The 23,782-nt window shown below is 32.6% G+C and overlaps 1 protein-coding gene across 4 annotated transcripts; it reads left to right on the top strand.

Moving 5' to 3' along the window:
• Positions 1-1,420: 1,420 nt before the first annotated feature.
• Positions 1,421-16,996, top strand: LOC102611546 (L-galactono-1,4-lactone dehydrogenase, mitochondrial). Of its 4 annotated transcripts, none has more exons than XM_025092638.2 (7): positions 1,421-2,150; positions 2,704-2,954; positions 3,419-3,604; positions 4,723-5,143; positions 6,214-6,354; positions 6,752-6,926; positions 16,418-16,996. In XM_025092638.2, the coding sequence occupies exons 1-6, from the start codon at positions 1,497-1,499 to the stop codon at positions 6,908-6,910; spliced, it is 1,812 nt and encodes a 603-aa protein (XP_024948406.2). In that variant the 5' UTR covers positions 1,421-1,496; the 3' UTR covers positions 6,911-6,926; positions 16,418-16,996. The 4 variants fall into 4 exon arrangements, with proteins under 4 accessions (XP_024948406.2, XP_052289401.1, XP_052289400.1 ...); XM_052433441.1 differs by having other exon boundaries at positions 7,728-16,996; XM_052433440.1 differs by having other exon boundaries at positions 7,722-16,996.
• The last annotated feature ends 6,786 nt before the right edge of the window (positions 16,997-23,782 follow it).

The raw sequence follows: 23,782 nt of genomic DNA, 5'->3' as shown, positions 1-23,782 counted from the left end.
AAATTAATAAATTAATAATTTATTATTCAATAATATTATATTAAAAATGTAACTAAATAATGTATTATTTAATTATATTATAATAATTAATATATAAAATTGATTAATATTTAATAAGTTAATATAACTAATAATAAATACTTAAATAATTTATAAAAATAAAAATATAGCATAATATTACATTATTTAATTATATTATAGCAATTAATATATAAAAATTTATTATTATTTAACAATTTAATATAACTAATAATAAATATTAAATGTAAATATATTTGAATAATATTAATGAAAAATTAATAGTAATATAAATAATCGTATAAAATATTATTACCTATGCTACAAAACTCTTACTTGGATTATTTAGCACAATTTATTTGTTAGTGAATATAGTATAGCTATTGTATCACTTTATTATTTTGTGAAACTTTTATTCTATCATCTTAAGATGACTTTTAAACTAACTTATAGGTTTTAACTATTTATTTATGTTGTTATATTATTTAAAGATTATTTGATTAAATTATTTGCTTTGATATTTCACATGTTACGTATTTAAAAATTCTGAAAAATAAATATTATGTTGCCGAAAATTTAAGGCCATGAGCTTCAATCTTTATGTAGAATTGTGATATTTTTTAACATACTGTTAAATTTCAAAGCAAATATTATTTTTAAAATTTAAGGTATCTATATTTAGTATTTTTCTAAGTAATAATAAATATTATTTTCTAAATATATAATTTAAATTAATCACAAAAAATTAATACAATATAGTATAATACCGAACATATTATAATTAAAAATTAATACAATACAATATAACACAACGTTGTATAATATTATTATAATACAATATTAATATAATACAATATAAATATATTAAAATAATATAATATAATATATTATAATACAATGTACCAAACGCACATTTTAAACATATTGACCTTTTTATCATGTAATCAAATAATTTCTTCCAATATTTTTGTTAAACCATGAAAATTCACATAGTTAAATGAGCACTCAATCCTCTATTACTGTAAATATTTCTTAAAATCAGTAGAACAGTTTAGGGTACTTTTTAAAATCCTAAAGCCTATAACCCGAACAATTATAAACCATAAATTCTCTTTATACAGTAAAAATCAAGTGTAGATGTAGTAAATCACCCCTTTATTCCGCGAATTTTCGGTAGAAAGTATCGGATTGGTGGTGCTAGAATTAGTAGCAGCAGAAGAAGTGAAGCAGCAGCAGCAGCGTCGTGAAGAAGAGGCGGTGCGTGCTCAACTATCTTGAATTTTTAAGGATTAGAATTTAATTTAGGGTAATTAGGTAATTGCATATAAAAAAGGGTATATGAGGAATTTTGTAAGTACGAGGGTCTATGTACATAAATACCCTACTTTGGGGACAAATTCCTGGTTGAAAAATCAATAAAAGAGCGGCATCACAAAACAGAAACCCAAGGCCCTCTGAGCCACTGAACAGTTAAAAAGATGCAGAGAGCTCTCTCCATCAGACGCACTCTCCAATCCCTTCATCACCGCCTCCTCTTCAACAAATCGGTCCCATTGAAACACCACCCATTACCTTCAATCCGTACGCTCTCATCAACACCATCTGCATCACCATCACCATCACCATCACCATCACCGTCTGATGCTGAAATCCGTAAGTATTTGGGCTACACTGCTCTCCTCGTATTCTGCGGCGCCGCCACATACTATTCCTTCCCATTCTCCGAAGACGCCAAGCACAAGAAGGCCCAGATCTTCCGTTATGCCCCGTTACCCGAAGACCTCCACACTGTGTCCAACTGGAGCGGGACCCACGAGGTGCAGACTCGGAACTTCCATCAGCCCGAGAGCGTTGAGGAGCTTGAGAAGTTAGTTAAGGAAGCCAATGAGAAGCGGGCCAGGATCCGGCCCGTCGGTTCCGGGCTGTCCCCCAATGGCATTGGGCTCGCCCGCGCTGGGATGGTGAATCTGGCGCTCTTGGATAAGGTTTTGGAAGTTGATAAGGAGATGAAGAGAGTGAGAGTGCAGGCTGGTATTAGAGTTCAGGGTTTGGTCGATGAGATTAAACAATATGGCCTTACCCTTCAGAACTTTGCTTCTATTCGAGAGCAACAAATTGGTGGCATTGTTCAGGTTATTTTCCTTTTCTTGGGTGTCTTTTATTTATTTTATTTTATTTATTTATAAGCTATAAATTGCATAAGCTTTCTCTGCTTTCCTATGGAATCACGAGCTGTCGAGTACGGGTGAAGCACTAAGCTTAGACTCAGCAGCTGTGGCTTTTAAGGCAAAGCTTGAAAGCTAAGATGAATTTATGTTGACATTTCGAGCTAAGATGAATTTATGTTGACATAAAAATCCTTTTGAATCTCCTATTTCAACAAAATTAAATTTGGTTCTATTTTATAGTAGCTGTAGCTTTTAAGGCTGAACACCTTGATACTAAAAAGAGACTTAAAAGAATCGTTTTCACTTTTTCCTTTGGAATTTGGAACAGTTGGAGTATCTAGAAAGCTTCAAGAGCAGCACAAAACTGGATATGATACTTGCCATTTCTGTTTTTAAAGGAAAAGAAACAAAACTCCACATTGAGCTGAGAATTATCGATTATATGATGTGAGCCAGTGTTTTATTTTATTTATTTTTTTTATCCTCTGATTATTATTTTCTGTCTATTGGTTGTTAGGTTGGTGCACATGGTACAGGTGCAAAATTGCCTCCTGTTGATGAGCAAGTCATCAGCATGAAATTGGTCACTCCTGCAAAGGGAACAATAGAGGTTTCCAAAGAGAAAGATCCGGACCTCTTTTATCTAGCGCGTTGTGGTCTTGGGGGTCTTGGAGTGGTTGCTGAAGTCACCCTTCAGTGTGTCGAGAGACAAGAGCTTGTAGAGCACACAACTGTCTCAAACATAAAAGAAATCAAGAAAAACCACAAGTAATTATTTGTTCCATTTATATTTTATTTTGAGCAAATCTAAGATCCTTGGTTGTCCCAAAATATTAATCCAATCTTCAAGTAGATCATTAGCCTACAACTCATTGAGTCCCTCCCAATGTTATTTTGTTGTGAATTATTTTGGAAAATTTTGGTGCATTTGCTTTCATCATGTTTCATTATTTCTTGTATGCTATGAACTCTATGTAGAAGAAATTATAGATTTTACATTATTATATAAATAAGAATTTTGCCTGTGTATTGTAAACTGAATCTTCTTTTAGTGGTTATGCACTGCATGCAATTTATTTCAGATGTGATGCATAACTATTTATATCTTTGGGATGAGATTGAGACAGAAGTGACTATTGTTTTTATCATAGCGTAGTGTGTAATGAAATAACAAAAGATGGTGGATCTTTTTGTGTCTCAAATACTAAAATTTTCTCTGTTTCTACTTGCAGGAAATTACTGTCTGAGAATAAGCATGTAAAGTACCTTCATATTCCTTATACTGACACAGTTGTAGTTGTGACATGCAACCCTGTTTCAAAATGGAAAGGTCCACTAAAATTCAAGCCCAAATATACTAAAGACGAAGCTCTACAGCATCTTCGAGACCTCTACAGGGAATCTCTTAAAAAGTACAGGTATGGTTGTTACCTTTGGTATACATTTTGCTTCTACAAATTTGGGCACAAGGATAGGTAACTAGTGATACTAATAATTTTTTGGGCCCTAGAAATGCTTGGATGAGCTGAACATCTCTCTCTCTCTCTCTTTCATGCACAAACACCACAAGCACACACATGAGATCGCACAAATAAGTTATTCTTTCTTTGTTTAACTAATTTTAATAAGGCTTTCCTTTTCTTTTATCCCATATAACTTGGCATTAATGCCTTTATGAGAGTAAAGCAAGGTATTAGCTTCTAAGTATTTTAAAACTTTTCTTGCATAGTGGAAAAATCAAGGTTGTCAACATTGCGAACACGAATGGTTTCACATTTGCATTCTGTTTCCTTTTTCCTTTGTTCTTTACTTTATATTTGTTATAATTTGTTGTCTTAGGGGTATATTTGAGGCCCTAATTCAGTCAGGAACTGCTTGCCTGACATTCTATTGAATTATTAGTTGGTCAAAAATTCCACCCATTGTGCAAGAATGTAAGTGGGTAACATTAAAATGATAAAATCTTTAAGAATGTAAAAAGTAATTTTGACATTATTAGTTTTATGTTGCTTCAATAAATTATTTTTAGACATAAACAAGCACGTGTGGCTAGACTAATAACAAAACGTACGTGGTGTTGTCTAATTCTTCAGAATTCTGGTAACCGAATTGATGAAGTCAATGTAGGCCATTGGACGCACATATCTCCATATTCTAAGCCTAATGGTAGCTATTTACTATAAGTTCCAGTTTGCATTTGCTCTCTATTTTGATTGTTTCTGATCCTAGTTTGTCCAATTGCATCTTTGTTAACCACTTTTATGATCAACATAATTTTTTTTCATCTTTTATTTATTAAATCCACTTGTCATTGTTGTTCCCTTTTGCAAAATAAAGACCGTTAACTGCTGACCCTCAAAAAATTAAAGCCTTACCTCATATCACGGAAGTGTTACCATTGTTGTGTTCATTTATTTGTTTCAGTCACTCTAAATGCTCGTTTTAGCTACTTGCAGGGCTGATGTAATGACAGCACCATTGTTGTGTTTGCTTATTTGTTTCAGTCACTTTAAATGCTTGTTTTAGTTACTTGCAGGGCTGATGTAATGACAGCTAAATCTCCTGACGGCACTGAACCAGACATAAATGAACTTTCATTTACAGAGTTAAGAGATAAACTTCTTGCACTCGATCCTCTTAACAAAGAGCATGTCATAAAGGTTAATCAAGCTGAGGCTGAGTTCTGGAGGAAGTCAGAGGGATACAGAGTGGGATGGGCTGATGAAATTTTGGGCTTTGATTGTGGTGGGCAACAGTGGGTATCAGAAACTTGCTTTCCTTCTGGAACCCTTGCCAAGCTGAGCATGAAAGATCTTGAGTATACAGAAGAGCTAAAGCAGCTGATTGAGAAGGAAGATATACCTGCACCTGCTCCTATAGAACAGCGCTGGACAGCACGAAGTCAGAGCGTCATGAGCCCTGCTTATAGCTCAGTCCAGGATGACATATTCTCATGGGTAATATTTTCTGTTATTCCCTGTTAATTTTTATTCTGTATATGTTTTTTACTTCAAATCTTGTCTCTAGATCTAATTGGTAAAAAGATTTTACCAGACTACCAAAACCCATTTAAACTGTTCACTAGTCACCTCATTACAACCCACACTATTCTTGGAAGAAGATCAAGTTCGTATCCAAAACCCCTCCTGTCTACTGTAATCTTCATAGTAGTTTCTAGTCTTCTCTAACAATTCAAAAAGCATCCCCACATATGGTGCCTCTAATTGTTCATGGTTTTTTTCAACTTCACCATTGTTTCCCTACAATGTGTCAAACAGTTCATTGAATTTTATGAAAGAAAGTAACAATACTGAGACAACATAATGATTTTAATAGAATGAAAAATAAACAGTGTATGAAAGATGAAAATATAGAAGGAAAATAATTTACGAATTAGAAAAGTTAGCCAAAATTAACTGGGGGAAATAAAAAAAGCAATTATAAAAGTCAATTGTAAAAATATGACAATATACCAAATCTTCTATTCTTTCAGAAATTTTTACAAAGAATTGTGAGATGAATTTGGAGAGAGTAAAGAAATTTTTGTGGCTGAGCAAAAAAAAAAAAAAAAACAAATGAAAGTCCGGGATTGAAAAGCAAAAAGAGAAGAGAGAAGGAGAGAGAGAGCATGTGCAGAAGGAGAGAAAAAATATAGGAGGAGAAAGATTTGGGATGGGTCCACACAAAGAGAAAAAATATAAAATATTATTGAATATTTAATTTCAATAAATCTGATCAATTGATTCACCCCAAATCCAATGGATATTAATGAGTGTAAAACTAAGGGTATTCTTAGGGGACTGCTGATCCGCAGGGAAGAAATGGCCTCAAATTCAATTCCTTAACCATTATCAACACACTTATTCTGCATTTTACAGCCCCCAGTCGCTGTTACTATTTTTAGCTATTAGTTTGAGTGCTTGTATGTGCATAATGGTTTAGTTGTGGGTTATGATTGGTGATCTATGGAAAATGTTGTGAGTTGTTTGGATTGCTTGTGTTGAACTATGTTTTGATTCCATTTCAGGTTGGCATTATTATGTACCTTCCTACCATGGACGCTCGTCAGAGAAAGGAAATAACGGACGAATTCTTCAACTACAGGCATCTGTCTCAAAAGCAGTTGTGGGATCAATATTCTGCTTATGAGCATTGGGCTAAGATTGAGGTACTGTCTACATCTTTTATGATCTGCTCTTTTAGCTTCTCTTTCACAAACTTGACCTTTGAAACAAATTAAGTGATCACTTATGGTTTGGAATGAGATTAAAAGTTTGTTTCATTATTCAATCCACAATGAATTTCTTGAATTTTCAGATGCCCATGGAATTATACGCCAATTTTCTAAATTCTATTCATGTTTCTTAAAAAATAATAATTAAAATTTCTTGGGGTCATACGTTGACATTCTAATAAATAGTATCTTTTTTGTATGCCGAATTCAGCTTGTTAACTAATTCTTTTATGATTCTTTACCTACAACATTTTCTATTATTATTATTATTATTATTATTATTATTGTTATCACTTTTTTCATATTTAAGCCACTGGTAAATTCTATCCAGGTTCCAAAGGACAAAGAAGAACTTGCAGCACTCCAAGCAAGGCTAAGAAAGCGTTTTCCAGTGGATTCTTATAATAAAGCCCGAAAGGAGTTGGATCCCAACAGAATCCTCTCCAATAACATGCTGGAGAAGCTCTTCCCTTTATCAGATACCATCTAAGACGTACCCCATATTGGTTAGTTTTATTTTTGTATCTTGTCCGATTAAAGTGTGTATTCTTTGTTTTCTTTCTGTCAAATTCACAGTGAATTTCTTTAGCCCTAAGATTATGGCAGTACATTAAAATGAGATATGACAAGATATGAAAATTATTGATAATAAAGTTTTCTAAGATCACTGCCATGTGCCAAATAATACATTCAACTTGTGCAGTATGAAAAATAAAGTAATAAAAGTGTATTAAAGTTATTGCTAATATTCAATGTTGTCTTTAGGTTCATCAGTACAAATAATCAGGAAAATCAAATCAGAATTCCATGTCTGTTTGAGAATTTCTTATATTGCTTGCATGGAATGTGAGCACCTCATTGTTATTAGCCATAAGAGGTGTTTGTATCTGGAAATTAGTTTTGCAGGAGTGATATAGTTCTGTTTTATTTCAATTTTGTGGTATAAGGAAAGCTTTTCAGGAGTTGAAATTGGTTGATTCAAGATCAAATCATCATATAAATCTTCAAAGTAGGTCTATTGCAGCAGGTTATGGGTGCGTGGCTTATATGTAATTAGAAATTGTCTAATGCTTAAGGGTGTAATTCAGTTAATTCACATTACATTGCTTTATCGTTTTAGACAAAGAGGGGGGATTTTATGAAAAGGAAAAAAGGAAGGAAAGTCGAGCATTTGATTTCCTTATGGATTGTGTCTAATGTTTATTTATAAAAAACTCTAGAGTTTGTTCATGGCAATTCTATATTTATGTAGCTTCTGTATTAGGCTAGGGTTTCCTTTTTAAGGGTGTGTTTACTTGTAGGATTAGGGCTCAAGACTTTTAACGTCTACACCATTCTCATCGCTTACCCCCGAGGCTCAACTTGGAGTGGTTCACTATCTCCTGACATGGAAGACCACTTAAGACGTACAATTATATCACATACACTTTCTCTTGGCTCTGATACCAGAAGGAAATAGGATCGAAGGAAGGATGTTAATACAAAAGATAATCTGTAAATGAAAATGTTTAAAGCAAGAGAAATAAATGGATCTGCTTTGGAACGCGGTTGGTTGCTTTTAATTGGTACGTGGCGTTGTTCTACCTGATCAATGCAGAGACTAGTCTGCCTTAGGGACCAAATCTGACTTAAAACAGATCAATATCCCGCATGTTCTGGTTTCCAGTCGATATACCTTTGCTTTACCAAATATTGATTAGATTCTTTAAGCAAGCCTAGCAACAACATACATCTAAAGGCTCATAGACAGTACTAAATTTGGATCCCAGAAATAGCACTCTGAATAGATGGAGGGAGAAAAGAAAGATACAACTGAGGATAGAGATTTGGTCTCGTTGCCTCAGAGGAACGTAGCAATTGTATGGCAGATCTGATACCGATCAGTCTGCAGATCATGCATAAAAATTTAAATGATTGAAAGTAAAATGCTTTAAAATAATTGCGGAAATTAAACATACAGAACTTTAAAATTACAAACTTTAAAAGGAATTATAAATTTTACATTTGATTCTTTTGATCTTGATGCTTTAAAGGAAAATATAAGAAAAGAAATGAGAAATTAATCTGAAGACAAGGAACTAGTTTGAAAACAGAAAAATTTCCTTGGTGTCTTTGGATTCCTAATTCCCAAAGAGAGAGAGAGAGAGAAGATAGATAATGCTCTCAAAAAATTCTGAGGAGTCTAAGTCTTCCTCCCGATTTAAATACATAGAAAGAGCTTTTAGAACTGTAGCGAGTCTGTAGCTTCTCCACTGTAGCGAAACTGTAGCTTCTCCACTGTAGCGAAACTGTAGCTTTGTAATCAAGAATGTACATACGGATACGGTTCGGGTGAAGAGACATGTGCGCTCTCACTTGTGTCCAGGGGACCACCCGAAAATACATAAAGTAAATACAGAAAAAATAATTATTCTTTTTTTTAATTCAAACGATAATTATTTACAATGCTTTATCGGAGAGAAAATTCTAAAACAACTGTCTTCTTTTTCATCTCCAAGAAAAATAAATGGCTCTTCATCTTCTTCATCATCTTCAGAGGAGTCTGCTACTGAGGATTTTGATTTTGACGTGAGTAGCTGCTCCATAACTTTGAAATATTCTTCTTCAGTTTTGGCGCTGGCCAAAAGAGATTGGGCTTTAGATTTTTGGGTAAGAAATGTTTGTTGGGCTTTGGCATTTTTAATGGTTGGGGGCAGGAAGCCTTTGGAACAAAGCTAATGTATGATGAGGGTATCCGTTAATTTTGTTTGTTCGTCAAATTTTGACCACCATTTTACTTTGAAGGTTCTTTGTATAAGGAGTTGGGTTTCTTGAGTTTGGAATTTGAAATTCCACATCCATACCCATGGAAGAAAGAAATTTGTACAGAAACAAAGAAATGGTGGAAACCTTTTCTCGGATTCAGAAGGGACATAGTGGGCTTTGAAGAGGTTTAAACAATGGGTGGCATTGAGAGTTAGAATTTGTGGTATTGGGCCAAAATAGTTCCACTATTGCTGGAACCAGTTTGGGAGGCTTTGGACAGTTATTTTTTAATTGAAGAAAAATAACCATGAATGAGATTTTTTTGGATTTTGTATGAAAAATGTGTTAAACCAGGCTTGTTGATAATCCCAATAGGAATAGGTCAGGCAATGTGGTAATCGCATTTGAAAATTTAGAGGGAAGGTTTTGAATTTGTGGAGTTGATCACCCCACTGATTTGGGCTCAAGACTTTTAAGATAGTAGCCGTAGAGTAGGCTGGCTCAGAGTGAGTTTCACTAAGAAAGAAATGTAAAATTGTTTTCTGTGTGTAAGTGAACTTCTCCTAACATCCTTCCTGCGCTAATTGTAGGCGAGCCCCTCTCCTAACATCCTTCCTTCGATCCTATCACATCTTTAAAGTAGCGTCTCTTCTCATAGAGTCTTCTGACTCTGAGTCTTTCATGTCGGGAGATAGTGAACCTCTCCAAGTTGATGAGTTAATTGACTCAGATACTTCTATTTTCAGTGATGATGATTCTAATTCAGAATCCTATTTAAAGAAAATCAATGTTCTAACCAAAGACCAAGAGATTTTTCTCGAACTTATAAAGCATATTTCTAATCCAAATCTTCAAAAGGAATATCTTGATAAGCTTTTAAAAACTCTAGTTTCTAACAAAGCTAAAACTTCTAAAGTTCCAATTGTTAAAAAGAATTCTTATGACCTCACTGAAATTTTGGGTAAAAAGAAGACAAAGAAAACAATTCCAAATATCCAAGATCTTCAGAAAGAAATCAAAGAAATCAAACTTGAGATTAAAGAATTAAAAGAAAAACAAAAGAATGATTCTGACACTATTTAACTTCTCTTACAAAAACAGTTGGAAGAAAATTCTGACAAAGAAGTTGAATCCGATGGTGATAATGAACAAAATCTTGAAAACATTGAATCTGTACCCGATGATTTTCTATTTGTTTTAAAACAAATCACCACAAAAAAGTACTTAATTAAAATTACTTTGATTTTTTCCAAAGATTTTGAAATCGATACTATTGCCATTTTTGACACTGGTGTTGATTTAAATTGCATTAAAGAAGATATTGTTCCAAAAAAATTTCATGAGAAGACTAAAGAAAGATTTTCTACCGCCAATAATTCAAAACTAAAAATTAAATCAAAAGTTGATGCCTCTGTGCATAACAATGGGTTTGAATTTAGAACTTCTTTTCTTCTTACAAATGATATACAGCATACTGTCATTTTGAGAACTCCATTTATAAATCTCATTATCCTATATACTGTCAATTATATGGGATAATGACTTGTTTTCCCTTTTATAAAGAAACCTAAAATAAGAAACTTAAATATTGTCAAAGCTTGTTCTGTTTATCATAACCAAATCAATGTCATACTTAAATCCAAACAAAATAACTTGTTTTGTTTAAAAAAGGATTTAAGTCTACAAAGAATTGAGAACCAGTTAAAAAATGATTTTATCCAAAGAAAAATCAATGATTTTAAAAACCTCGTTGAAAAAGAAATATGTGCAGATTTACCTTCTGCTTTTTGGAACATAAAACAATATTTTGTTGATCTGCCATATGAAAACTCTTTTGATGAAAAACAAATACCCACTAAAGCTCGTCCAATCCAAATGAACATGGAATTGGAACAACACTGTAAAAATGAGATAAAAGATTTAGAAACTAAAGGACTCATTGTAAAATTCAGATCCCCATGGTCTTGTGCCGCTTTTTATGTAAACAGAAATTCTAAAATCGAAAGAGGAACACCAAGACTTGTAATAAATTACAAACCCTTAAATAAAGCATTAAAATGGATTAGGTATCCTATACCTAATAAAAAATATTTGCTCCAAAAACTATGTTCTGCTTTCATCTTTTCAAAGTTTGATATGAAATCTGGTTTTTGGTAAATTCAAATTCATCCTAAAGACCGTTACAAAATTGTTTTTATTGTTCCTTTCGGACAGTATGAGTGGACTGTTATGCCATTTGGCTTAAAAAATGCACATTCAGAATTTCAAAGAATCATGAATGATATATATAATCCTTTTTCTGAGTTTTGCATTGTCTATATTGATGATGTGTTGATTTTTTCTCAAACAATTGATCAACATTTCAAACATTTAAAAACTTTCTATCTTGCCACTAGGAAGGCTGGTTTAGTCATTTCTAGTTCTAAAGTCTCACTGTTTCAAACAAAAGTCCGGTTCCTTGGTCATTATATTTGTAAAGGAACAATTACCCTAATTGAAAGATCTATTGCATTCGCTGATAAATTTCCTGATAAAATTCTTGATAAAACTCAATTGCAGAGGTTTCTTAGTAGCTTATATTATATTCTTAATTTCTGCCCGAACATCAATAAGATGCCTAAACCATTACATGATCGGTTAAAAAAGAATCATGTTGCATGGACAGATGAACATCCTAAAGCTGTTAGATTAATAAAAAATTCTGTAAAAAACATTCCATGTTTATTTCTTGCAAATCCTGCATTACCTAAAATTGTTGAAACTGATGCATCAGATTTAGGTTATGGAGGCATATTAAAACAAAAAGATGATAATAAAGAGCAGATAGTGCAATATGTTTCTGCACATTGGAATGAATGCCAGAAAAATTATTCTACCATTAAAAAAAAAATCCTTTCTATTGTCTTGTGCATTTCTAAATTTCAAAGTGATTTGTTAAACTAGAAATTTTTACTTAAAATTGATTGCAAAGTTACAAAACATGTTTTAGAAAAAGATGTTCAAAACATTGCATCAAAATAGATTTTTGCACGATGACAAGCTATTTTAAGTGTTTTTGACTTTGACATTAAATTTATTAAAGGTGATACAAATTCTATCCCTGATTTTCTAACTAGGGAATTTCTTCAAAACAGATAATGCCGCAAAAAAAAAAAAAAGACAAAGAAAAAGGGATTCTCAAAGATCCTGTTTCCCAGACTCCTCCTAAAGACTCCCAATCCTCGCCTCCTAAAGAAAAACTACTCTCATCAGCCATGCCAATTAAATCCTGGATTGACATGATTGAAGATGAAGAATCCAAATCTAAAGCCCTCATCTCTCATGAGCAGGTAAATGAATGAATGAGATCTATTTCTAAATTCCCTGAGCTTATGCTCGCCTTACAAAGTTTTTCTCAAAGCCAAATTTCTCCTAAAGAAGATGTTGAAAAATCTGTTTCTAAAGAAATTTCAAAATCCTCTTCTCAAAATGTAGTTGTTTCTGGTGAAAACTCATCCTCTCAAATTGTTCTTTCCCAGTCAACACTTTCAAAGAAAACTTCTGATTGGTTTGATAAAACCTATTTCCAAAACATTTTATCAATGGAAGATGGTTTTTACCATACTGATCCTTTTCAAGCTATTTCAAAGTTTTTCCCTAAAGGCTGGTTTTTTAAACCATGTGATTTAACAAAACCCCGGTCTTATTACCAAAGCATTTTAGAAGCCACTGAGTATGTAAAATTCAAACATTTCTTTCTCAGTGAAACCCACTCTGAGCCAGTCTACTCTCCGGCTACTATCTTAAAAGTCTTGAGCTCAAACCAGTGGGGTGATCAACTCCACAAATTCAAAACCTTCCCTCCAAATTTTCAAATGCGATTACCACATTGCTTGACCTATTCCTATTGGGATTATCAACAAGTCTGGTTTAACACATTTTTCATACAAAATCCAAAGAAATCTCATTCATGGTTATTTTTTTTCAATTCAAAAATAACTGTCCAAAGCCTCCCAAACTGGTTCCAGCAATAGTGGAACTATTTTGGCCTAATACCACAAATTCTAACTTCCAATGCCATCCATTGTTTAAACCTCTTCAAAGCCCACTATGTCTCTTCTGAATCCGAGAAAAGGTTTCCACCATTTCTTTGTTTCTGTACAAATTTCTTTCTTCCATGGGTATGGATGTGAAATTTCAGATTCCATACTCAAGAAACCCAACTCCTTATACAAAGAACATTCAAAGTAAAGTTGTGGTTAAAATTTGACGAACAAACCAAATTAACTGATACCCTCATCAGACATTGGCTTTGTTCCAAAGGCTTCCTACCCCCGACCAGTAAAAATTCCAAAGCCCAACAAACCTTTCTTACCCAAAAATCTAAAGCCCAATCTCTTTTGGCCAGCGCTAAAACTGAAGAAGAATATTTCAAAGTTATGGAGCAGTTACCCACGTCAAGATCAAAATCCTCAGTAGCAGACTCCTCTGAAGATGATGAAGAGCCATTTATTTCTCTTGAAGATGAAAATGAAGACGACTGTTTTGGAATTTTCTCTCCGATAAAGCATTGTAAATAATTATCGTTGGAATTCAAAAAAAAAAGTAATTATTTTTTTTGTATTTACTTTATGTATTTTCGGGTGGTCCCCTGGAAACAAGTGAGAGCGCACATGTCTCTTCACCCGAACCGTATCCTTATGTACATTCTTGCTTATAAAGCTACTGTTTCGCTACAGTGGAGAATGTACAGACTCGCTACAGTTCTAAAAGCTCTTTCTATGTATTTAAATCGGGAGAAAGACTTAGACTCCTTAGAATTTTTTGAGACCATTATCTATCTTCTCTCTCTCTTTCTCTTTGGGAATCAGGAATCCGAAGGCACCAAGGAAATTTTTCTGTTTTTAGACTAGTTCCTTGTCTTCAGATTAATTTCCCATTTCTTTTCTTATATTTTCCTTTAAAGCATCAAGATCAAAAGAATCAAATGTAAGATTTGTAATTCCTTTTAAAGTTTGTAATTTTAAAGTTCTGTATGTTTAATTTTCGCAATTTATTTTAAAGTATTTTACTTTCAGTCATTTAAATTTTTATGCATGATCTGCAGACTGATCGGTATTAGATCTGCCATACAATTGCTACGTTCCTCTGAGGCAACGAGACCAGATCTCTATCCTCAGTTGTATCTTTCTTTTCTCCCTCCATCCATTCAAAGTGCTATTTCTGGGATCCAGATTTAGTACTGTCTATGAGCCTTTAGATGTATGTTGTTGCTAGGCTTGCTTAAAGAATCTAATCAATATTTGGTAAAACAAAGATATATCGGCTGGAAACCAGAACATGCGGGATATTGATCTGTTCTAAGTCAGATCTGGTCCCTAAGGCAGACTAGTCTCTGCATTGATCAGGTAGAACAACACCACGTACCAATTAAAAGCAACCAACCGCGTTCCAAAGCAGATCCATTTATTTCTCTTGCTTTAAACATTTTCATAATGATTAATGATGTTTAATTGTTTAAGTAAAAAGAGGAATGAAGACTAAACATGTGGGGTCCACATAAATTTGGGATTGAAGAATGGGAACTTAATTCCTATGGAGGGTAGGGAATCAAGTTCCCATTCCCCCATTGAATTTTCATAATTTTCAAACTGCCTCAATTAGTTTTTATTTTTTTGGCATTTTTGTCCTTTCAAAAATTTTATAATATTTACAAATGGTCTTTCATTATTTATTATTATTATTGACAATAATTATTTTGAATAATAATAATCACAATTATTACAAAAATAATGATAATAATCAACTAAGGTTATTATAGTAACTTGTAATAATCACATTTTGATTTCAAGATAAAGTAAACACATTAAAATTTATTAATATTATTACTACTATTGTTGCTACTATAAAAGTATTATAATTGATTAATATATTAATGTTAATAATGATAATAATATTATTATTAGCAATAATAATTAATAATAATAATTATGATAGTAGTTAATTAAGGATTTTTTAGTAATTTGTAACAATCTAACTCATTCCGATTCTGATTCTTACAGTTCAACAATTTATTTTGATTTCAATTTCTATTTCGATTCCAACTCATTGCAATTCTAGCCTATCCTGATTCTTGTTTATTAAATGCACCATAAGTTTAGAGTTGGAAAAGATGCTTAGATGAAAGCTCAAATTGGGAAGGCTCTGAATTTTGGTTGAATCCAATTATGGACGAGTCATTTGCTCTCCTTTATCCCTTCTTCCCTTGTCTTGCACTTCGCTTTTGGTTCTATCTCTCTTCTAAATTCTGCTGAGAACTACAATTCCACTATATATGGGAGAGTTTTTGAAGAAAGTTGAGCAAGCGAGTAATCTGTTTTGTGAGGAAAATTGTTAAAAATGGAGTAAGGATGATGATGTGTAGACAATTATGGTTTTGATTTCTGTAACTGGGAAGTTAAAAGAAAATTCTATCCATAAGTCTTTCATATGTCTTCAATGGTTTATTTACAAGAGGACATTTGTAGAACAATCAACAATTACTCCACTTGGAGAAAATTTGGATGTGTGATCAAAAGCCGCATTAAACAATAAAGGTTGTTAGTATTGAGTATGAATGCATTTTTTTGCCCCTTTTTTAAATTACACAGAATACAATCTTTTTTTAAGAAATTGAAGCAGTTATTGACAATAATGAAGACGCATGAAAAATAGAAGAAACCCCTTCATAGAAAGTGTTCATTTCCAGTAGTATTTACTGCCCTGCAAACATTTGGTGGATCATATGGTTGTTTGTTGTAGCATTTTGAATTTATAAGTTGTCTGATGTTCGCATTAACAGGAGAAAAACCTGGCTTTGATTACAAACGTTATGAATATAGATTTATATGAAGCACAAACAAAAATCCTGAGTAATGTTTGATTGAAAGGTTTACACACAATACGTGGTAATAGTTTATTACAACAATATGATCAAATTAAACACAGAGGAAAACAAGTGAACAAGTAGTATACAAACTCAAGCTATATATTCGGGGTCATCCTTTAGAAGCAAGCTTCACAGAGCCAACAGCAGCAAAGAGCAAAGAGGCTGCACAGTTTACACAGATTACACTATTAGAGTTTTGTCGTGTGTGTGTGTGTGTGTGTTTATATATATTTGGTCGATCATATGGTGAAGCAATTCTTGTATGAATGAATATCAATAAATTTCAAAGAGTGCACAAAATAGATGTTCTTTAATCTAACCATGTTTCATTTTCTCTTGCATAAGTATTGTTGTTGATCACTTACCATCCTTCTATGAAGCCGCGGTCTCCTTTCTTCTTCGTTTGAGACAAACACTTCTTCTTTCCCTTACCGGCAGGAGGATTTTCAGTTGGATACCCTGTAAACAAGAAACGAAGATCACGATAACACATCAAAAGGATGAAGAAGAGACAGAAGCTTCTCTTGAATTAGAGGTAATCAATTCAATTAAACCTGCTGGTGGTTGATTATTTTCTGTCTCCGATGACTTTGCCATTTTTCGATCAAATTGATTCAGCTGAAGCTATGACTTGATCAACCTGAGTGCTGTCGTATTTATCTTTAATTAAGCAGAAGATGCTGGAAATGGGAATAGGGAAAGCTCTGCCATGTTGTTGTTTATATATGCATTCGAATTCGATAGCACAGGACCTTACATGTGTAGCTACATTATCCTAAAGTTGCTTTTTACCTGGGGGCGGTGACAAAAGCAAATTTTAATTATAAAGTTTTGAGGATTTTAATAACTCATAAACCTGTAATCAAAACCGGCAGCTTCATAAACAATTCAAAGAGAATAAAGTAAAAAGTGCTTGAAACACTAGATTTGGATTCTTTACTTGGTGGAGAAGAGAATAACTTGAAACGGATCAATGAAAGACGGAAGGCATTGCAGAATCAACTAGAAAGCTGAATGCGGTTGTTTTATTTTATTTTATAATTTAGTAAATGCTTTAGATGGCTAAAAAGCTTAAGACTTAATTAAAGTAATACCTAATAAATTAAAATAAAAGAAAAAAGAAACGCATATCCCAGTCACTACGAATTTCTTAAAATGGAAAGGAGAATAAGCGATTCTACATATTTACATCTAATGAAATATGCTTTAAACATACAAAACTTCTCTATTTTTATTATTATTATTATTTTTTATATGTCCTAAGAATATGTGCTTTGGTCACATTATGTCAAAAGGAATGATTTTTGAGGAAACACGGCATTGACGACTTTGCTACTCAGTTCACACGCACAATGTTCAAACCAGAGAGGATTCAATATCAAAATTCATCGATATTTTGACAATTGTATTAATGTTGTAATCTGAGGAATTGATCATTATCTTTTAGACTGATGATGCAGCAAGTGGGATGATTGACAACTTGAAACAATAATGAACAAACAGGTGGCAAAGCGATTATTTGAGTGCTAGCATCATTGATAACGAATGCAATTTTATCGGATTACTGAAAGCAAACCAGAAGTGGTCTAGACAGTTCAATAAAGAGTAGAGCTTGCTTTTAACAACCCCCTTTGTAACCTTTATGGCACCCCTTCAGAATTTTATGAAATTAAAATTAAAATTATTGGTAAAATTACCTAATAATCTAGTGAATAATGTCTTTGGTTATTTATTACAGAAATTACTTAATAAGTGTTTTTGTAAGAGTAAATATTACTTGGTAAAATTACTTTTATTATTTAAGTAATTTCAATTAAAAAAGAGTTTTATGAGAAAATTTGAAGGATGCCGACAGCCTTTTTCTTTAATAAATATCAACACTGACGGGCTTTGTTTATTTAGTAGTGGAAATTTTGGATTTGTTATGGATTAAAGCCCAGGCTAAATAGCCAGCCCAGGTTGACCCAATCAAATTACACAATCAGCCCCATTAAATTCCAGAAAATTGTCCCTACGAGCCCATACAATTAGCCACATGGGTTATAGATTTTGAGTGTACGCGCGCAGATGAGGAGAAAATAATATTTATTTTTTAAAGTTTTTATTAGAAGTTAATTTTGGAAACAACAAGGATTTAGTGAAAAGTGATGGTTAGTGAGATAAATTGGGGGAGTTAAATGTGACTACTCTTTTTTAAAAGGCCTATTGTTCGAGTCTCTTATAAGATATTAATAAAATAAGAAAGAGTGGTGATATTTTAGCACTCTCAATTTATTTTATCAGCCTCCACTTTTCAATTAATAGTATTTATTTGAAATTATACTTGTTACAAAATAAAAAAATAATTAAGAAATATATTATCTTCACTCTCAAGCTCTCAATAGAATAAAACTTCTCATCTTTTGTATCTCTTAGTTGATTCACAATTTGAATCAAGTATTGACTCCTATCAAATTTTAAATTAAAATTGAAAAAAAATTAAATAATCATGCAAAGCAAAACTAATGTTATCGATAACAATGAAACCAAACACCTTGTTCATAAAATTTTACAAAAATCCAATATTAAAACTCATCATATGTTGGCGGAGGTGATGGATTGATGGTAAAGAAAATAGGTGGCGGTAGTGGTTGTGATAATTATGTACTTGTTCGTTGCTATGAACGTTCATAGTAAGGTTATTGGTTATCCTAGAAAGAGAGAGATTGGGGAAGAGAGAGAATAAAATTAATAAAAATAGTAATTTTTATTTTCAATAAGAGTAATTTTGGAAAGTAATAAGATAAATTAAAAAGTAAGAACAGTTGTGAGACAATTTTTGAAAAGTGGAGGCTGGTCAAACAATGTAAGGGAATAAAATATTATTACTCAATAAGAATCCTATGTGCTCAACATTTTTTTACGAATTATAGACAGCTGTTTTTTCTTATTAACCATTATGGCATTACTACTATAGGCCATAATAATTAGAGAAATTAAAATTTACTGAGATGAAGAAAATCAGTGTTGCACAATCAACTACTCTCCGAACAAACTTACCAATAAATTATCATCAACAAGCACTCATCAATAGCCATCGAACATCACTTTCAAAATTTTCACTTTCAAAATTTTCACGTGGAAAGCTAAAAATCTCGCTACAACCCAAATATTATTGTTTGGTTCAGGATTTTTCTTGTGAAAATTCAAAATGATGATAGGTCAAAGAAGAAACACGATTCCGGCGGATTTGGGTCTGGGACATGTTTATTGATCAGTTGGGCGTGGGCCAAAACATTGATGGTGGTGAGATCACCCTTTTGCTTTCATCTCTTTGTTTTACTGAAAAGGAATTTGGTATTGAATTGCTTTGAAGCAATTATGAGTTACTCGAATTTTCCACTCCAATCACCTAGTGACTTGTCACGTACGACTACTAATTTAGTGCCCTATCAGCTTAATTAATTACTTAATATTTTTGTTTCTCAAAAGTGTGATTCCGAGAATCATTAAGGCTAAGTTGGAACTATAGTTTCAACAATTAATCATATTTTGTTGGCCATTAAGAAGTACAGTATGAACATGTATGATATGTGCTTAAAAAGCCACGAAGGTCATTGACCTATGATTGCGATAAAATTTATTGCGACTTTTTTTTGAAGTCTCAGTTGTTTCCTTTTAAAAAAGAAGGCACACCAATTAGATTTTAAACATAAGCTTAAATAGTAATTGGAAAATAAAATTACATTCTCAATGATGATGTTTCGATTTTGGGAGCCTTTATTTTTTAATGCTCGTTGAAGTCAAGGTATGGGAGCATTAACCATTTGATGGTAAAATTGAGATTACTTCCTATGATAACGACCTTTTTTTACTCTAAAATCTTTTCTTAGTGAATTTTGACCACAAAATGCTTCAGGAAATATCTGCTTTAATTTTTATCAAACTCGATAATAATATAGAGAGAGTGGGGACTGGGGACTTTAGTATAAGCTTTTGCGGGTCAACCACAAAAATTAAAAAAAAACCATTTTGAAATTCTTCCCAGCCAGTATATTTTGAATTACGTACATATACCTTCTTCCAAGACATATGCTAATAATTTATGTGGAATTAATGTATTGTTGCATTTTTTTTCAATTCACGTGCTCTTTGCAAATCCTTAATATGAAAAAAAAAAAAACAATATGGTAAGAGTAACATGAATTTTTTTTTTTTAATCTCATTATTTCTTGAAAGTTAAAAGTCATTAATGTGAGATCAAGTTCAAAAAATCTAAGGAAATGCTCATCAAGTTAAGACTTAAAAACGAAAAATACTAGATTAAATGATATATTCTTATTAATCCTTCTTGTAAAATAAGTTTGTCTACATTTATGCATGATTAGTAAATATGAGCTCGAAAGTCTTTTATGCATTCATTCACCGAAATTTTTAAATCTTTTGTTTAATTATTTTTTGGTGGAAAATGTACTTGAAAATTGATTGAAGAAAATGGAAATTCACTTTCTTTTATCAAAAACATTTTCTTTTAGCCATATTGACTTATTTGTAATTAAATTTTTCTAAGTTTTGAGCTAGGTCTTCGAGGCCATTAAATAATTAAGAAAAATATTGGATGGACTAAAATGCAAAAGCATGTAATTGGCTGACCGGTTACCATAAGAGGCCAACTGATTTTGACACCTCTTTCAGGAGAAATTTTCCTCAAGTTAATAGGATGTATTATTATGAATAACAGATTGACCTATTAGCCGAAAATTTTGAATCTATTATAAACCTTTTTTTTAACCATTAGAATTGAGTTGAGCATGAAAATTTATTTATTCTCTCAACCTTATACTTGTTGATTGGTGCCATCTAGATTTTCCTTTACTTTGTATACCCACTTGTTTCCAATCAACTTGTGATTCTAATCATTTGGTATCAAGGTCCAGGTTTCATTCTTCATCAGGACATTGTACTCATCTTTCATTGCCCTTTTTTAATTTGGTCCTTTTAAGGTTTCTGTGGCATTTTGCGGTAAAGAAGTCTAGATATGTGTGGATATTTAATATAACTTTGGCTTGAATATCCTTGCCTTGGACCTTATTATCATAGGCTGTGAGGGTAAAGTCTTTTAAGTGTAGGGATTTTAAGTATTTGGTTTTATGGATGGTGTCACAGAGTGATTGTTTTCTGAGGTATTTGGCTCCAGTTGGTAAGGTTAATAAGGCAAAAGTGAGTGGCAATTTGACACTATGTCAGTACTCAAATTTTGTTGGTCTTATAGTGATCAAGATTTGAGGAATATTCAGTGTTTTCAGAGATGTCTTGAGAGTGACAATGAGCTACTGCTAACTAAGAAGAACCATTAACAAAAAATGACACAACTTGAAACCTTTTAAATAGAGTGGAAAAATTATTCTGACTTGTGGACTCTTGTTTGCTTAATTTGGGATCATTTGAGAAAGGAAATGAGTTTCGATTGAAATTAACACCTAATTGAGATGTAGATTCTACCTAAATGATGAATGGAAATATAACTTTTATGAGTGACACTAACTCCCAACCATATGCACTCGAAGGTGTGAAAATTAAATTTGTATTTGTTATATGGTCTTAAGAGTGGAAAACATTCACATCAGAACACTTTGATCTGTGAGTAGTCTGGTTTGAATGAATAAAGTAGTCCAAATAGGGTTTTATTTTCAAGTATTGGTGAGGCTAATCTATTGATAATAAATGTGGCATAACCAAACCCTCTTGCTAATATTTTAATGGCATTTTGGCTTGAGCCAACAATGTGAGACCAGTTTCCATCATATACATATGTTTTCTCTTAACTTTGCCATTATGTTCATACAAATAAAGCATGATTGTCTGAGAACTATTCAATCTCTCTTAAGAAATGGTTTGAAAGCTTTGAATTCACCTTCTATATCCATTTGCAATGCTTTAATTTTCAGGTTCAGTTGGTTTTCTATCTGATTTTTGAAAACAATAAAGGTGTCAAGGGCCTGTGACTTGGTTGTTATAGGAAACAACCAGTTGTATTTGGTCTTATCACCAACAAAGGATATATAGTATCTGTGCCCATGAGTTGAGGGTATTGGTACTGGTCCAGGTTAGTATAAATAAATTCTAATGCTCGATTGGTTTTAGTTTCAGTGCTTTTTGAAATTCTAGTTATGCAACCTAAGAGGGGGGGGTGAATTGGAATTCTAAAAACTATTCGATTTCTAAAGAAAAACTTAAAGCAAATATAAACCAAATTCAAAGCAATAACAAATAAGGTGATCACAATATAAAAAGATAAGGGAAGAGAGATTCAAACAAAGAGATTTTTTACATGGTTCGGCCAACCTCGTCTACGTCCACGCCTCCAAGCTTTCCGGGCTTGAGGATTCCACTAAGCAAGCCTCTAAGGCTTCAAATGCTTACACTTGACTTCCAAGGTGTCAATAACCTTTACAACAAGAGATTATCCTAATCTCTTTAACCCAAGTGTATCCCAACACTTACAATCACTCAAAACAAAAGATTACAAATTTGTTTTGCCTCTCACAATATTTATGATTACACAATGATGCCCAATATGTGAATAGATGAAGCAAGAATGTGTTCAAAACTCTATGAAGATTGTATTCTTGAGTATAAGCTCAATAGTCGTGTTGTGATCAATCTTCTTGGAATTTGAATGAGCTTATTTATATTTGGAGCTGAAAAACTAGTCGTTACAAACTGTCGGCCCGAAAACGGTTCGCCGTTAACCAGTAACGGTTAACTGTTTAGGCTAGTCAAAAGTTACCGTTGGACCAAATTTCAAATAAATGGTTTGTCGTTTAGGATTACCCTTTCGCCGTTAAATTCCAGAGACCTGTAAGATGAACATCATTTATCCGTTTACATTAAACGGTTAAGGATTTGCATGAAGTGACCTCTCTGGATATTATCCAGTAACCTGCAAAGCAATTTAGCTTTATCCGATTTTGTTAAACGGTGCTAGAAGAGTATAACCTTCAATTCTGGATTTTATCGGTTAACTGTTTAAATAAACGGTTCACCGTTAAATTCTAGTAGCCTTCCCAGCTTTTTGTGTTTTCCGTTTTTCTTAATCGGTTAGAGCTTAGGCAAAATGTTGCTCTCTGGTTTTAATCGGTTAACCGTTTGAAAGAAAACGGTTCACCGTTTATTTCCATAATCACATTTTAAACTAGATTTTGCAGAGAGTCATTTTCTAATTTGAAAGTCCATCTTTTAAGAGAATGATTGGAATGATTATAAGGCTTTCATTTATTAAGGAATAGCTCCAACATTTTAATCAAAAACCATTTAAAGTTTGTTATCATCAAAATCAATATTATTAACATATTCATGTTAACACTTTTGAAGTCCTGTTTTCATTGTTTTCCATACTGACATGCACAACAAAATGAAGGAATAATATCTTTATTTATTTTGAATTGATTACAAAGCAACAAAGTGTATTTTAGAGTATATACATTTGGATGCCCCAACTTAAAATGCCAAAGATAAATTTCCTTTATAGCTCTTAAACCACTATAGCTTTACTTATCAGCTAAACTTGACTCAACATTGACATTGACAGACTCCTTACTACTAGAATTTAAAGACAAAATGGATGCTAGGTTGCTAATGCAACTTATTGACCCAAACACTGAAGATATAGAAAATAAGGCAGAATAAGAGGTTTTGTTTATGCTCAGGTGAGTAGGTAAGCACATTGGC

The sequence above is a fragment of the Citrus sinensis genome, chromosome 9, assembly GCF_022201045.2.
Source record: "Citrus sinensis cultivar Valencia sweet orange chromosome 9, DVS_A1.0, whole genome shotgun sequence".
Lineage (NCBI taxonomy): Eukaryota > Viridiplantae > Streptophyta > Magnoliopsida > Sapindales > Rutaceae > Citrus > Citrus sinensis.
This window is presented reverse-complemented; position numbering and strand designations above follow the sequence as displayed.

Excerpts from the sequence above, each read along its gene's own strand:
- LOC102611546 (XM_025092638.2), top strand. The coding sequence starts at position 1,497 with ATGCAGAGAGCTCTCTCCATCAGACGCACTCTCCAATCCCTTCATCAC. Across the intron at positions 2,151-2,703 it reads AAATTGGTGGCATTGTTCAG|GTTGGTGCACATGGTACAGG; the intron begins GTTATTTTCCTT and ends ATTGGTTGTTAG. Across the intron at positions 2,955-3,418 it reads GAAATCAAGAAAAACCACAA|GAAATTACTGTCTGAGAATA; the intron begins GTAATTATTTGT and ends TTCTACTTGCAG.